The sequence below is a fragment of the Panicum virgatum genome, chromosome 7K (assembly GCF_016808335.1).
Source record: "Panicum virgatum strain AP13 chromosome 7K, P.virgatum_v5, whole genome shotgun sequence".
Lineage (NCBI taxonomy): Eukaryota > Viridiplantae > Streptophyta > Magnoliopsida > Poales > Poaceae > Panicum > Panicum virgatum.
The window spans coordinates 50,344,022-50,359,086 of NC_053142.1; the positions used below are offsets into that span (position 1 = coordinate 50,344,022).

Below are 15,065 nucleotides of genomic sequence, written 5' to 3' on the forward strand. Positions count from 1 at the left end.
ATATTTAGTTTATCGAGGACTGGGCAACTCTTCTCCAACATGTGGGTGACAAGTGTGCAGCCTTGGGTCGATGGCTGGGACCAGGCAGAGGAGAACGTGGCGCTTGCGACCCCTGCACACACGGAGGCTTCGTACAGGGCGTACCTGAGCTGGTACCAGCCTTAGACTCGTTGCCGCTTGATATATGCTGACATGCAACCACAGCCGCATGTTGCGACAGCACAGGATGGGTACGCACGACATAGGGACGAAGCATTAGCTGGGGCGGTGAGTCAAAGTTATCATCGCTTTTCAAATACTTTGGATTACAGTGTTAATGCCTTTTTTTTCTTGCTTGCAGTTTGAAATGTGCAGGTTGATGGACTTATATGCCAGGGCGAATTTGATGAGGATTCGAGGGGGATCTATGATGGATAGGAATGAGCAAGAGTCGGCCTGGACCCGAGTTTCACAAAGATCTCATTCCATGCTTGAAGCATTTGGTAGCCGGACATCGTACGATGACTCGTACGGTTCGTCTCAAGCCTCGACGTCGTTTCCTTGTTGTCCCACACAGCAGCAGTCTTCCCAAGCACCTTATTGGTCTCAGCAGCATTATTCAGGTACGTGAGGATACTTACTAACTTCCTACTTTGAAGCCAACAATTAATTCTCAGTCCATACAGGTGATGCACACCCACCTTACCAACCTCACGGAGGGACTCAGTTTAGTACCATGGCACCAACACAGGCACCACCACGACCTTTCGGTAAACATATAGTCAATATCTTAATTTCAATTAATTGTGATATGAAGTCTAATTCCTTTTGTATTTACATATAGGATCACAACAGGGGTATGATGCTGGACCTTCTTCGTATTACCCTACGGCGACAGCAGAAGGAACGCAAGATAAATACCTAATCTGTAGCCCGAATTTATCATGTGCTTCTTATCTCTATGAATATTTTAAATAATTTGAACGGTTTACAGGATCGCACCACCAGCTTCCTGATATGGGTCATTCCTCGTATCCACCACCACCAGGTACGTATGATGAATATATACCAAAATATATGACTTATAAGGCGATATTAAGGGCTTGTTTGGTTCCGGGACTTTTTTCAAAAGTCCCTATCACATCAAAAGAAATCTTACTATTTTATAGTATTAAATAAAATCTGTTTATAAATGTTTTTTGACAGCTGAGTGCTTTTTCGCGAGACGAATCTAATGAGCCTAATTAATCGATGATTGGCTACAGTGATGCTACAGTAACCGTTCGCTAATCATAGATTAAGATACCTCATTAGATTCGTCTTGCAGTTTAGCCCCAGGGTTCTGCAGTTAGTTTTATAATTAATATTTATTTAATACTTCTAAATACTAAAAAGTCCCTAGGACTTTTTTGAAGTCCCTGTTTCTAAACACCCCCTAAGATATCTTAATTGCTACTGTATAGGGCCCACACAGGATACCTTTGAGGCGAACATCGAAGATTGGAGTCGGTTATTTTCTACACCTAACCCGCAGGCCGATATTACCTTTCCAGACACCTGTGCCCACCGGACGTCCAGGTAGAGACGTAGGGCCTCCAGAGCGACACACCTACTCTACAGACCACGTCCACGCTCAGCGTAAAAGAGGTCGACATGGCCGGGGTGGTTAGGATGTGCTTCTAGTTGTTTCTGTATTTTTGTTATGGACATGTCATCATGTTATACTTATTTCGTTCTCATACATCACCTATTTCGTTCTCATTTGCGTATGTGTGTGAATTGCTAGTTTATACTTTTCATATTCATGTTCTTTACTAATGGTTTTTATTTGTATCCATATCTAAAACACATCTAATGGCCACAGCAAGTTGTCCACAGCAGGGAGCCTGCCGCCCCCTGGCGGGCGGCAGGCCCCCTGCCGCCCAGTGGATTGGCGGCAGGGGGCCTGCGGCCCGCCAGGGGGGCGGCAGGCTCCCGCCAAATGCTCCCGCGCAAATATTTTTTTTAATTTACATATAAGTCCCTGCCGCGCCCGCTGTTGGGCGGCAGGCCCCCTGCCGCCCCCCTGCCGGGCGGTAGGGGTATAAAACTGTAAATTGTGATATTGAAAATATATTTATGTAAAAAATGTTTTCGAAAAATATAAAAATAAAAAAGGCGCGTCCCTCGCCGGCTCCGGCCGGCGACGACACCGCACCGCCGCCGCATCACGAAGAAGCCCAACCCTCCTCCTCCTACTCCGTACACCCCCGTACGTGCCGGCCCCTATCCGCCGCCTGGCCCATACCATACCCCGCGCCAACAGCCAGCCGCCGGGCGCCGGGCGGCGACTCCAGCGTTCTCTTCTTCCCCGGCCGTCTGCTCCACACTCCTGCTCCACTCGGCTTGATTGGCTTGATGAGTCAATCCGGGGACGCGTTCCACGCCAGGATCTGCAGTCCTCTACCATGTCGCTGTCTCCAGGAATTGCCCGCCCCATAATCTATTCGCGAGTTTTTGCTCCCAAGCTAGCTGCCTGCCTACCTCGGCTCGCTCGGTCGGCAGTGCCAGCAACGCCGCCCGCGCGCCACGGCAGTGCCAGCAACGCCGCCCGCGCGCCAGCGCGCGGCCAACGCGGCGCGACGCGGTTGCCCGTTGGCCGGAACGGATCGGACACGCCACGCGGGCTAGAGCTCCCCCTCGGAGAAACCGATAACTATGCCGTCGCCTCGGCATTGGAAGCCTCCCCCCCTGCTCTGTCCCGAGTTGCGGACCGACTGGCGACTGGCGAGGCAGGGAGATGGGAGCGCGGTAGCGGCTGGGGGAGAGAGCAAGCAGGAGAGGCGCGCGCGCGATTCCGGGGGTCGTCGCCGGTTGGTCGGGGGTTTCGAGGTCGGACTCCCGGTGGCCGCTGCGAGGTATGCACGCACTTCAAGTGCTCGAGCACAACTAGTAGGATGCCGTTGAAGGCATCGCGGGTAGAAATTTGCCTGGGTCAGTTGCTTGTGGAGTTGAGGGTCACCGATGTGTGCATCGTGCAAGGTGTATGTTCTTGCTGGTTTTCAGGATAATTCACTCGTAGGGATAGTTCTGTAGTCTGCAATACGGCTGAGGAATTTTATTTCAGGGCGACTGAGAGTACGGTAGAGAATTGAGAACACATGGAGCATGACCATGTCGTACTTGTTTCATCATTTTGTTAAGTTTTTTAGATCACGAATTGGTAGAGCAATGTTTGACAAGGTCATGCCGGTAGTTTTGTTTATGTTTTCCTCTCATCTACTCTACTTCCCAATTGCCTTTGGAGGATCTGCGATATCTCGTCAGTTAGTGGTAGGCACATGATTTTGTGCAGCCAGTAAATTGGCAGAACTGGGACGATGCATACTACTTAGTATAGACTATAGAGTACTCCTTCTGTCATTATCTTTGCATATTAAATGGAGTTACCGTATAGCCTCTCATTTGGTCCGGGTAACTTGTGCTTAGTTGTGCCTGCTTATTTTCATCATTTGATTAGCCCCAAAAAAATCTTGCGAACATGATGATGAATTGGTAGAGTAATGTGCCACAAAGTCATGCCGGCAATTTTGTTTATGTTTTCCTCTCATCTACTCTCCTCGACTCCTCCCCAATTGCCTCTGGAGGATTTGCAACATCTCGTCACTTCATGGTAGCAGACGACTTTGTGCAGCCAATTAACTGGGACTGGGGCGGCATACTACTTACCAGCTACAGCCTTTCATCGTCTTATAGAATATTGCATATCCGGGTAGATGGTTTATGTACTTCTGAAACATCCTGCTGTTGGCATTCTGAGTTGCTGACAGACACTAGCATGTAAAAATGAATATGCAGAAATAAAGAACAGCAATGGCATCTACGGAGCCACGGACGGTCTTCCTCGCCTTCATCGTCATTCTTGTGGTGGTCATAATAATCCTCCTTGGTATTTGCTGGAAGGTCCTCAAACCAGATCTCATGAGGAAATTGATGCGGCCAAGGAGCCCTGGTTCAGGTGAAACGAGTCATGACCTATCACTGTGGATGAACTTATACTCCTTTCATCCCATGTTTCTAACACAGCTCTGCATTTTTCTTTTTGGTTGACGTAACAGAGGTGCCAGAGTACTTCAGCGGCAATATGAGTGGAAACCTCCGGACGATTACATACTTCGATTATGCTACGCTGAAGAAGGCCACGAGGGATTTCAACCAGAAAAACCAGCTTGGCAGAGGAGGTTTTGGGCCTGTTTATTTGGTACATTTCTATGGCAAAAGCATGAAAAAAATATATACTGCATTTGTACTACCCGGTCGGGGACTTGTGATTTTACATGGTTCTTGTTGCAATGTTATATTGATCAGGGGAAACTAGATGACGGTAGGAAAGTTGCTGTGAAGCAACTCAGCGTCGGCAAGTCTGGGCAGGGCGAATCAGAGTTCTTCGTTGAAGTGAACATGATCACAAGCATCCAGCACAAGAATCTCGTTCGCCTGGTTGGGTGCTGCTCTGAGGGATCCCAACGGCTGCTAGTCTACGAGTTCATGAAGAACAAGAGCCTGGACAAGATATTATTTGGTAAGCATAATAGATCTTAGCATGTCCATACCATAGCATAGGGGAAGAACTGAAGAAAAGACTGTTGCTAAGCTTCATATTAACTTTGCAGGGGGTGATGGCGCACCGTTTCTGAACTGGAAAACCAGGCACCAGATCATTATCGGCATCGCACGAGGCTTGCAGTACCTTCACGAGGAGTCGAACCTGAGGATCGTTCATCGCGACATCAAGGCCAGCAACATCCTCCTAGATGACAAGTTCCAGCCCAAGATCAGCGACTTCGGCTTGGCCAGGTTCTTCCCCGAGGACCAGACGTACCTCAGCACTGCCTTTGCAGGCACGCTGTAAGAGCTCATTTCACAAATTTTCTCACCAGAGGACGAAGGGTGCATGCCAAGGCTGTTTCTAACTCTTGGAAACAATTTTCGGTTCGTTTCAGTGGCTACACTGCGCCTGAATACGCCATCAGAGGGGAGCTCACGGTGAAAGCCGACACCTACAGCTTCGGCGTGCTGGTGCTCGAGATCATCAGCAGCAGGAAGAACACGGACCTATCCCTTCCCAACGAGATGCAGTACCTTCCTGAACATGTAGGCTCGCTTTCTGAATCCAATTCTATCGAGGCTACGAGACAGGCGTGGATATGTTGTCCTGAAGAACCATTCACGTCTCTGCACATTTCAGGCATGGAGGCTCTACGAGCAATCCAAGACCCTGGAACTTGTCGATCCGAAGGTGCAGGCCGACGAGTTCGACGAGAAGGAGGTGCAGCAGGTGTGCCAGATCGCGCTGCTGTGCGTGCAGCCGTACCCGAACCTGCGGCCGGCGATGTCGGAGGTCGTGCTGATGCTGACGATGAAGAGCGACCAGACCATCCCCGCGCCGATGAAGCCAGCGTTCCTTGACCGGAAGAGCCTCAAGGACAAGAACGGCACGTCGGACACGGCGATGGAGATGCGATCGTACTGGCTCAACACGCCCTCGCCCATGGTCGACGACAGGCCATACGACATGAGCTATGGCATATAGCTAGTGACGCCACCGCGTTTCTGATGCCCCACGGATACCATGCGAGCAAGATGAGTGCACACTGTGAGTGTGCGACGATGCCGGTAAGAACTGTTCCAGGGATTCAGGGGCTCGTGTTTTCAGCAACAAAAGTGTAGTGAATCGGACACAGTATTGTAGGACACTTTTTCGGCGCGCTCTTAGTTTTGTACAAACTCGTGCTACACTGGTCTAAAGAAAATAATGAGCGCTGTATATTACGATAACATGAGAGCGAAAGATTTGCAGTTTTCGTTCAAATATGGAGTTTACACTCTTCCTGGAGGACTGTGAATTTACGGTGATTGATCGCTGTATTAAGCAAGTTGATCACCGTATTATGCAAAGTGATCACCTGTCACAAGATCATTAGGCTAACCGTGTGGTGTTTTTGCTTTCCACGTTCCGTTATCCAAAGTTTGTTTGGGGGGTTTCATGTAATAATTTGACTGTATAGCACTGTTTAATTGCCTTCCCTGTAGATATGAGCAATTTTTGAGCTAGACGTACAGTTTGTGAAGTTGTTATGTTAAATAAAAATGTAGCATTTCGGCAAAAATTAAAGTTAAAGCTGTTTTATCTGTATTTTAAAATCAGTTGATGAGCCTTGAATTATTGATCGTATTGTGCACCATAAAAGATCTTATATAAATCTGGATTTGTCGAAAGCATAACTTCATATATTTAGCGATAATGTTGTATGAAGTGCAATGTTGCATAACAACTTATTAATAGGCTCGGTGCTTGACCTTTTGCTTTGGATGTATAGTTGCTTGGAACCTTTGATGTGTGTTGGCTCTACCATGGCCGTAAGCTGTCTGAGAATGCAGTAATGAAAAATGAGTGCGTGTCTCGTGCAAAGGTTGGCATAAATTCCTTTATCTAAAAAAAACGATAAGGAAGTTCAGAGATGCAGGCTTGGTGAACTTAAGAAAACCAAAAGGCGGCATTTAGTTGCATACGGGATAAAATGATGTTAAAATTTTTTTATATCAACAGAGTCTCCAACTTTTGGACCGAGGAAATGTTCAACTTATATTTTGGACGATCTGACACGTACCGCAAGGCACACAATTTTTTTTGAAATGATATAAAAGGGAAACAAATTCAAGTTTCTTTTTTTCCCTAACAAGTTTCATACTATTCTCGTCTTTGTTGCAGTCCTGGGATCTGATTGTTCATGATGTGAAAGAGAAGCCGTCAATACTACATCAAACTCCGGAATGATGGCTGAAATTCCCGAGGATTTGAGTAGGCTGCAAGGAAGCAGCACGGAATGACGCTGAGGCAGTCATTGTAGTTTGCAATCACTCGCGTTGCATCGATCCTCTCAACACCCAAAAAGAAATACAAGGGGCGTTTAGTTCCCTGACATGAAATTTTTTGGGTGTCACGTGAATGATTGACCAAATGTTGGCAGAGTTTTTCGAACACTAATTTAAAAACTAATTTCAGAATCCGTTTGGAAACCGCGAGACGAATCTTTTGAGGCCTTTGACCGCACCATTAGCACATGTAGGTTACTGTAGCACTTATGGCTAATCATGCACTAATTAGGGTCAAAAGATTCGTCTCGTCGTGTACATCCAAACTGTGTAATTAGTTTTGTCATTTAATTACATTTAGTGCTTCATACATGTGTTCAAAGGAGATGTGAAAATTTTTGGGTGAAAATTTTTGGGAACTAAACGCGCCAGCCTGTGTTTAGTTTCTCCAAAGTTTCCAAACTTTTCGTCACATCAAAATCACATTGAAACATTAAATATAACAAATGACGTATGTATGAAACACTAAATGTAAGTAAACAAAACAACTTATTGCACAGTTTGGATGTACGTTGCGAGATGAATCTTTTGAGCCTAGTTAGTCCATGAAAGGACAATATTTACCACATTCAAATAAAAAAGTGTTATAGTGCTTTTCAACTTTATTTTTCGCAAATTTTTCGCATCTAAACACAGCCACAGATGGAATCATGGTAAAAATCATTCTCCCTCTGATTGCTGCCCTCTCTGCATTGGACTGCCTTCACCTACACTCTGCCAAATTAACCAACCTACTGATGTCTGACTACTATTGTCTACTCTTGGCCGTCTGGTCTGCTTCACATAGGCATAGCACAGTGAAGATATGGGGTGTGTTTAGATCCCTCAAACCCTCCAATCCAAATTTTCCATCACATCTCCATCACACCGAAACATTAAATATAGCAAATGACCCATGTATGTACTAAATGTAGGTAAATAAAAAAACTAATTGCATAATTTTGATGTACGTTGCGAGACGAATCTTTTAAAGCTAGTTAGGTCATGGTAGGACAATATTTACCACAAATAAACGAAAAGTGCTACAGTGCGCTATAGTGTCCGATGTGCCTTTTCGCATCCTTTTCCCTCGATCTAAACACAGCCATGGCGAAGCTTGAATGGAATCTCACTCGCCTCTGCTGGTAAAATTTCTACGCAGTGACTGCAAACAGGCGTAAATGTTACAACCTGTTCAAAAAGGAGTAGTAAATGTTACTAGTATGAAATTCCAAGAAAAATACTACTGATACTACTCCAGCCAGGATAGGAGAAACTAGCGCGTAGCACTGCTTGTAATATCATAAAAATTCACTGCTTAACTACCACCATACTTTCTTTAACAATGTGATTAACTGCATTTTGATTGTACTCTAAGAACAGCTCTCCGCGTACACACAGGATGACAGGACACAGGTCCAAGCTTCGCTTCGGACACAGGTCCATAGGCTGTGTTTGGATGTTTCCATGAAAAAATTTTCACAAAAAGATGAATCAATGCATAAAGTACTAAACGAAATTTATTTGCGAAACATTTTCACAGATGGGTGTAACTTTTCGAGACGAATCTAATGAGCCAAATTCCACCATGATTTGGCTACAGTAATACCACAGTAACTGTGCCTAAACGTTCTCTAATTGTACTATCAAAAGTCTCATTAGCTACAGTAACTGCTACAATATCATAGTTGTGGAGATAGTTTTGTAGTTAGACTTCATTTAATACTCTTAATTAATAGTAAAAAAATTAAAAAGTTTTCATGAATTTTTTTAAAGCTGACCAAACACGGCCTATATCACGACAAAAGAGAACGATCATTTACTCCTCGCATATCCGATTTTTCTGCCCCTTTCCTGTGCTTCAAAAGAGAGGCATTGATTGTGGAAACAGGGGAAGTTGAATGCGCCAAGATCGTTTGAATCTGAAACCCTGAAAAAGAGCCCTGGGGAACCCTGAGGCCTGAGCTATCCAATTAGCCCCTGCGGCAGGCTTAACGGCCCTGTCCCGTACGTACGGAGCTCGTTGATCTCCATCCGGGTCCGATAAGATAATGACCCAGATTCACCTCTGCGTTAGGATCCTTTTCCTGTTCATCGCCATGAGCTCCTGGCACCTGCCATGCCGGTCATCAACTTAGCAGCAGTAGTAGTAAACTAGTAATTAGTAAGCGCACTGGTTTCTTCACTTCCGGGTCCATCGGCAATAGCTCTTCATCTTGCAGTGCAGCCGGAATAGAGATCTTCGTCGAGTAGGCTTTTTAATTGGATATCTAAATATAGACATCATTTATTCTAGATTTCTCGCTAGCGAAAGATGAGGAGCAAAAATAACTCTCTAAATTATGCACAAAATATAAAAACTACCCGAAGAACTCTTTACACCCCCCCACCCAAAAAAAAACTGAAGAACTCTCTCTCTCTCTGATCCGATCATATGGGGACACGACACGGCTCGGCTGGGCAACCCGGCAAAGTACCGGGGGCGAGAGAGCAATCAAGGGTATTGACTCCGCGCGAGCGTGTGGCAGGGGGATGCAGGCAGTTTTACGTGCCCCTCACGTGCCGCGGCGTCCGGGCCGGCCCGCCCTGTCTGCCGCCGGCCGGCCGGCCTTCCTTCCACTGGCACACTTGGAGGCAGGAAGGGCAGCGCCCGACGCGGCCGTCGCCGAAAGCCGCTTTCCACCCTTCCTCTCCTCCCGCAGGCCCCCGGAAATGGCAGCGGCGAGAGATAAATCCGCAGGGGGGATGCAGGCCGGAGTTTCCGTTTCCGCATCATGATGTCCTCCGAAAATCAAATTCCCTGTACTGTCCCGCCGTGTGGCTGTACCTCGTCCAACGCAACGGCACTTGCGACGCACGCGAGAGCAGCATATGCATCCTGCAAACACCGCGTTCGGCAGGCTGGAGCTGGAGGCTAGAGCTGGAATGCTGTGAGAGAAAAATGCTGTTGGGTTGGCTGGAGCTGGAGCTGGTGGCTGGAGTGGTGTGAGAAAAAATTACTGTAGCACTAGAGGAGAGTAGACTAGCCGAACACAGTAAAAATCTATCGAGATACGGCTGTACAGCAACTTTTGCCGTTGTGGCTCGTGAGATGGCACGCGCCCTAAATTCAATGGTCAATCCTCCTAAACAACTGAAGGATTCACAAATTTAATATTTTTTATAAAAATACGAAGTTAATGTTAGGTCCCTACGATCAACAGTGTTGTACTTCAGTACCTGTACGGTACTACTCGGTGACAATTCCAAGCCAATGCCATGCCAAGTATACGGCCGGGGGAGACCGGTCTTGTCCCGTTCTCAGCAAGCCAACATGCATGTCGAACGCACAGCAACGGATCTGTAACACCCCTTGATCCTTTTCCTGAATCCTCATCAGTTGGGCTGGGTTCCAGCGCAAGAACAGTCACCGTGCTACCTGGCGGATCCCGATCAGCTCTCGAGATCTCAGCGGAGCAGCCTGCACGTAACACCGCGACGGCAACAGCAATCGACCGGCCGGACGGTGGCCCGCGCTCGCGAGCCCGGACGCGGACGGCGACGGCGTGGCCGGCAAATAATTGCATGAATCTAATCGGCACCGGCCCGGCGGCCAGTTCATCGCGAAATCAAGTCCGGCAACGGTGACAGGCAGGGGCGCAGATCTCGACTGCAAAGATTGCCTCCCTGTCCAGCGTCGTCAACACTGACAACGAATCGGATGGGTGATTTGCTCGCGCAGGGGCGGTGATCCATCCATCCGGGGGGCAATTACTGAGCTTCAGTAACCGGTGCTAGTACCACTACTGCTAATGACTACTGGATTTGCCATTGACAAATCACACCCCTTATTTATTGCTGCTCGAAATACTTTTGGCCAGTAAACTGGATCTTTGCAGATGGTACTAGCTTTTTTTACTTGTATGTTTCCTCTTCTCATGTATTACAAAAACTTTGCATTTCTGACAGCAAATGGTATCTTTTTACTCGCATGCCAATGCTAGAAAATGTTTTGCGCCTCATGCTGAAAACTTGTCCCCAAAAAGAAACTTCATGTTGCAAACAGGATGTTGGTAGATCACACTACGTCTCCCCGCAATGATACGTCCCTTTCGGAGGAAAATTGCGTCAATATTCAAGTCTTTAATTTTTTATTTCTCGGCACATGAAGCTGCCACTTTACTAAAAAAAAAAGAGGCACCAGTACTCCAGAAGAGAATAGCTTCGCCCTCTTCTGCTGGTGCTGGCCTCCCCCACCAAATCTTGACCGTACATAAGCTACCGTGCTATATATGGAGATGGACTGAATTTACCCTGATGTGGGGTTTTGAATTGGAAATGTGCAAACCTGAACTGATTTAATTTTTTATCAAATATTTAAATGTAAAATCAAAAGTTTAGAGCAAGAGGCTTATTTTGGCTTCAATTTATGATTGTTGTTAAGCTGAGAGCTAAATTTGAGTTCAAAACTCCTCATCTCTTTTTGTTTTTGAGTGGCATGCTTCTCCTTAAATTCGAAGTTGAAAATTCAAAGTTGACAATTGCCTGCTCAAGTTTTGATCTATCAATTCTCATACATATTTTTCCAATTTATTGCACATCTCGATATTGCAAATTAGGGCCTTTTAACTTACAACGCTCTCGGGATAGTAAAGCATGCAGCTGTGACCTGTGGGTGAATCGGGCAAGAATGTTGCTTGCAAGGTGAAAAGGAGCTCGCCTGTGAGTTGAATTATTATTTCTTTGGACCAGTGCAAAATTGGGGTCCCTAAAAATTATTGTCCGTGAAAGTAAATGTAATTTGGCAATCTTACACGTACCACCAGAACTAGCACTATTTGGGAAACAAAACTTTTCTTTCTTTCTTTCTGAGTTTCACATTCCCATCTGTTGTGAAACTTTTCATGGGACAAGCTTCAGACAAGGAGAGACAAATTTTCATGGATTTTTTATTTGACTAGAATGTACATGCATGGAATGTTCGATCTCAGATGATCTTTCTTTTTTTTTGAAGAAGTTGATCTTTTATTGAGAAACAGAAAAGAAAGGAATAGCCTGAAAAAAAGAAGTGGGATGCTAGCTGCAATTGGTTAAAATCAAACAACTACGAAAAAAAACAATTTTTGCTGAAAATCTGGAAGAGCATTAATTACCATTGGAGGTGGTCGATCAATGTGTTCACCACTTCACCTTCACCTTTTGAAAAGGGGGGAAAGATCACCTTTCTCTTGATCTCTTGATCGAGAAGACTCCCTCCAATCGATTTCCTTTTTGGTGTCAGTACTAACGATATCGTATTCCGCAATCCACGATTTTGTATTTCACCCCTTATTTTCTACCAAAAAAATTGACTTTTTGTACCAAAAAAATTGACTTTGAGCCTGTTCGGCTGGTGTAAACTCGGCTTGGCTTGACTTATTACGGTTTATTTCCTCTCACACAACAACGGATGTGCTCGAAACAGTCCACCTTATTCATACGTAGATCAAATGGACGAAAGATAAGCGAAAGTTGCTCAAAACTCAAAACTTTTTCAGCGGCCTGGACATGCAAACAAAAATATAGGATCGACAACGATAATTTATATACAAGGAGATCAAACAAGAAACACTATACTCATATCTCTATCTCTTTCAATCAACAGAATAGCCTTGCTGTTCATTTGGCAAGCCAATCAATACAAGGGGGGGAAAAGAGCCACAAGAAATCCAGAAAAGAAGAAAAAAGAGCAGGGAAAAAGAGAAGAAAGGGAAGCAGAAGGGAATAGTAAATACTACACGCTCCACTCTTCTCCTTCTCATTCTTCTCCTCCCCCTCGCCATGCACGGGCCCACGCGAGCGAGATCAGATCGCGCGCCCCGCCGGTGATGGCAGCAATGGACGCGCCGGCCGGCCGGCCAAGAGCCAAGACACGCGCAGCAGTAGAAATGGCCGCAGCTTAATAAGAAGCTACTGTAGTAGCGAGGAACGGTGCTCATCTGTTGTGCAGCGGGTTGGGCCCCGTGGGCACGCGGCGCTTGTCCTCGTCGACCAGCCCGTCGCTGCCGCCGGCGCGCCACCGCCGTCCGAGCCCGATGCTGACGAGGCCGACGACCACGACGTCGAACGCGGTCCGCCTCCCGCCGTCCGCGGCCGCGGCCGCCTTGCCGCTGGCGCCGGGCACCGCGCGCGACTCGGCGGCGCACGCGGCCGCGAGGAGCACTAAGCACGCGAGCAGCGCCGCGCGAGACCATCGCCTCGCCCTCATGCTGCCGCCGCGCACGGCACAAGCAGCAGGATCAGGGCCCGCCGGCCGACCGCGACGAAAGATGACGCTGCGGCGGCGCGCGGGCGCGGCAGGCTTAACGAGGAAGTGAGGGTCTCTTTGACGTGCGGACGGATGGAGCTACCTAGGCTAGGCGTGCGCTGGGGAAGAGGCCGGAGGAGCCGGAGCCCGGATGCAGCGGGCAGACGAGCAACAGTGGAGTGGTAGAGTGGAGTCAAAGCGGGTAAAGGCTCGGAGCTGCAGGTAGCTGGAGGTTCTCTTCTCGCTGCTGCAAAACTGCCAAGGGGTTTTATGTAGGTGGGGAGGCAGCCGGTTTGGGGTGCGCACCCGGCCGGGCCGTCGCCCCATGCGGCCATGCCTTGCCTGCCTCCCCGCCTCCACGGGGCTCCACACGCGCAGCGAGAGAGAGAGAGAGAGAGAGGGAGGGGCAAGGCGCAGAGGGCAGCTAGGGGCCAGTGGGGGATGCCACCAAACCGCATTGAAGGATCTTCAATTCTCTGCGCCACCCTGCCACTGTCCGTCTCAGCAGTCAGCACCCCCAGCCCAGCCGTGGGGGTCTGGGGGAGAGAGAGAGCAAGCAAAGCAGGCAATGCCCACTCCCAGGCCACTTTGCACAGAGCAAAAAGGTGCGGAGGAGATGGAAAGTTTGGTGAGAAGGGGCCCAACGCACAGAGTGACACACACCCGGCCGCGTCGTTGATGTTCCCTTCTCTCTTTCGTCCCCCAACAATGCAAGATCAAGGACCGTGGATCATTTGGTTGAGTACGAAAGCTACCTGGCTTCATCCACCCACGTTTTCCTTTAGCTTGACACCACGGTGAAACCGCAACAACCATGCACACGCAGCAGTCCTCCATGTCACAAGTTACCCCAATTTTCTCCTGCAATCGATCTGCTGCTTAGGTTAGGTTAATGTGATCACTCGCTGGAAAAGGCCGATGGAAATGCATGCCATGCTTGCAGGTCAGGTTTTGTTGTACGCATGCGCTAGCTTGCATTGCATTGCATTGCAGCAGCTGCTTCGTCGTCGACGACTAGTACTGTATTTGGAGGGAGCGAGGAGAGTAGTCAAGTCAGTCAATGCGGTAACTGTAGTTCCATTTGGTCAGGCAGAGGCCCGAGTGCGCCATAACTTGTGTTGCGCGCAGGCAGAACGAGCTGGTGATCCGAGGCTCCGCGCGTTCAAAACACCTTTCGAGAGCGCCCAGCCCCGGACCCGTAGTAGTCGCCGCAGCGCCCATGCCTCTCTGCCCTTTTAGACGATCACCAATGAATACACAGCGTACAGGCATGCAGCATCATGGCTCATAAATGGAGACAAGAAGGAGAGAGAGAGAGAGAACATCTATCTGCAGGGTTCACGTTACGCGACCACGGCCGGCCCGCCCCACCGCTTCCCGGATAGTATTTTGCTTCTCGTACAAGTTTGTTTGGGTACTAGGGTTGACGAGTGACGGAGCCAAGATCGAAATTTACATAAGACGAATCTACTAATGTATTCAAAACTTCTAACCAATCATATTTGATAAACCATGATGGTGGCCGAGTGTTCGTCAGCTGGCAGATATGGTGGCAGTCATGGCTCGCCAGGCAGTGGCATTCCCAGCGGGTTGCCCTATATGCCATGACACATCTAAAATTCTAATTCAAGATCATTAGCTATACAATTAAGAACCTATTATCAAGTAAAATATGTGAATTATACCGGATTATATACAAAAATTGTTGCGGCATACCCTTCTCCAAATCCTAAGTACGCTACTGCTCGCCAGACTGGTGGCCAGACTGGTGGCTCCGCCACGTATGACGATCGAGGAGAGAGAGGTTCATGAATCGAGTGTAGACTGTAGTAGAGAGTATGTACGTGCAGAGAGTGTACAGCAGGAGCTCGAAACAAACAAGGAGCTCCGAGAAAGGGTAGTGAGATGCTAGCAGGATTGAGCACCG

At 47.8% G+C, this 15,065-nt stretch overlaps 2 protein-coding genes across 3 annotated transcripts; one reads left to right on the plus strand and one right to left on the minus strand.

Annotated features, from left to right (window-relative positions):
• Positions 1-2,548: 2,548 nt before the first annotated feature.
• LOC120642048 (cold-responsive protein kinase 1-like) lies at positions 2,549-6,052 on the plus strand. 2 transcript variants are annotated; one of them, XM_039918427.1, is made up of 7 exons: positions 2,549-2,876; positions 3,817-3,976; positions 4,077-4,219; positions 4,327-4,540; positions 4,632-4,866; positions 4,962-5,112; positions 5,207-6,052. In XM_039918427.1, the coding sequence occupies exons 2-7, from the start codon at positions 3,832-3,834 to the stop codon at positions 5,549-5,551; spliced, it is 1,233 nt and encodes a 410-aa protein (XP_039774361.1). In that variant the 5' UTR covers positions 2,549-2,876; positions 3,817-3,831; the 3' UTR covers positions 5,552-6,052. The 2 variants fall into 2 exon arrangements, with proteins under 2 accessions (XP_039774361.1, XP_039774362.1); XM_039918428.1 differs by having other exon boundaries at positions 2,549-3,976.
• Positions 6,053-12,448: 6,396 nt separating this feature from the next.
• Positions 12,449-13,604, minus strand: LOC120642049. The gene has a single exon (XM_039918429.1). It carries the CDS (start codon positions 13,097-13,099, stop codon positions 12,827-12,829), a length of 273 nt encoding a protein of 90 aa, XP_039774363.1. The 5' UTR covers positions 13,100-13,604; the 3' UTR covers positions 12,449-12,826.
• Between the last annotated feature and the right edge of the window lie 1,461 nt (positions 13,605-15,065).

Excerpts from the sequence above, each read along its gene's own strand:
- LOC120642048 (XM_039918428.1), top strand. The coding sequence starts at position 3,832 with ATGGCATCTACGGAGCCACGGACGGTCTTCCTCGCCTTCATCGTCATT. Across the intron at positions 4,220-4,326 it reads GTTTTGGGCCTGTTTATTTG|GGGAAACTAGATGACGGTAG; the intron begins GTACATTTCTAT and ends TATATTGATCAG. Across the intron at positions 4,867-4,961 it reads ACTGCCTTTGCAGGCACGCT|TGGCTACACTGCGCCTGAAT; the intron begins GTAAGAGCTCAT and ends GGTTCGTTTCAG.
- LOC120642049 (XM_039918429.1), bottom strand. The coding sequence starts at position 13,099 with ATGAGGGCGAGGCGATGGTCTCGCGCGGCGCTGCTCGCGTGCTTAGTG.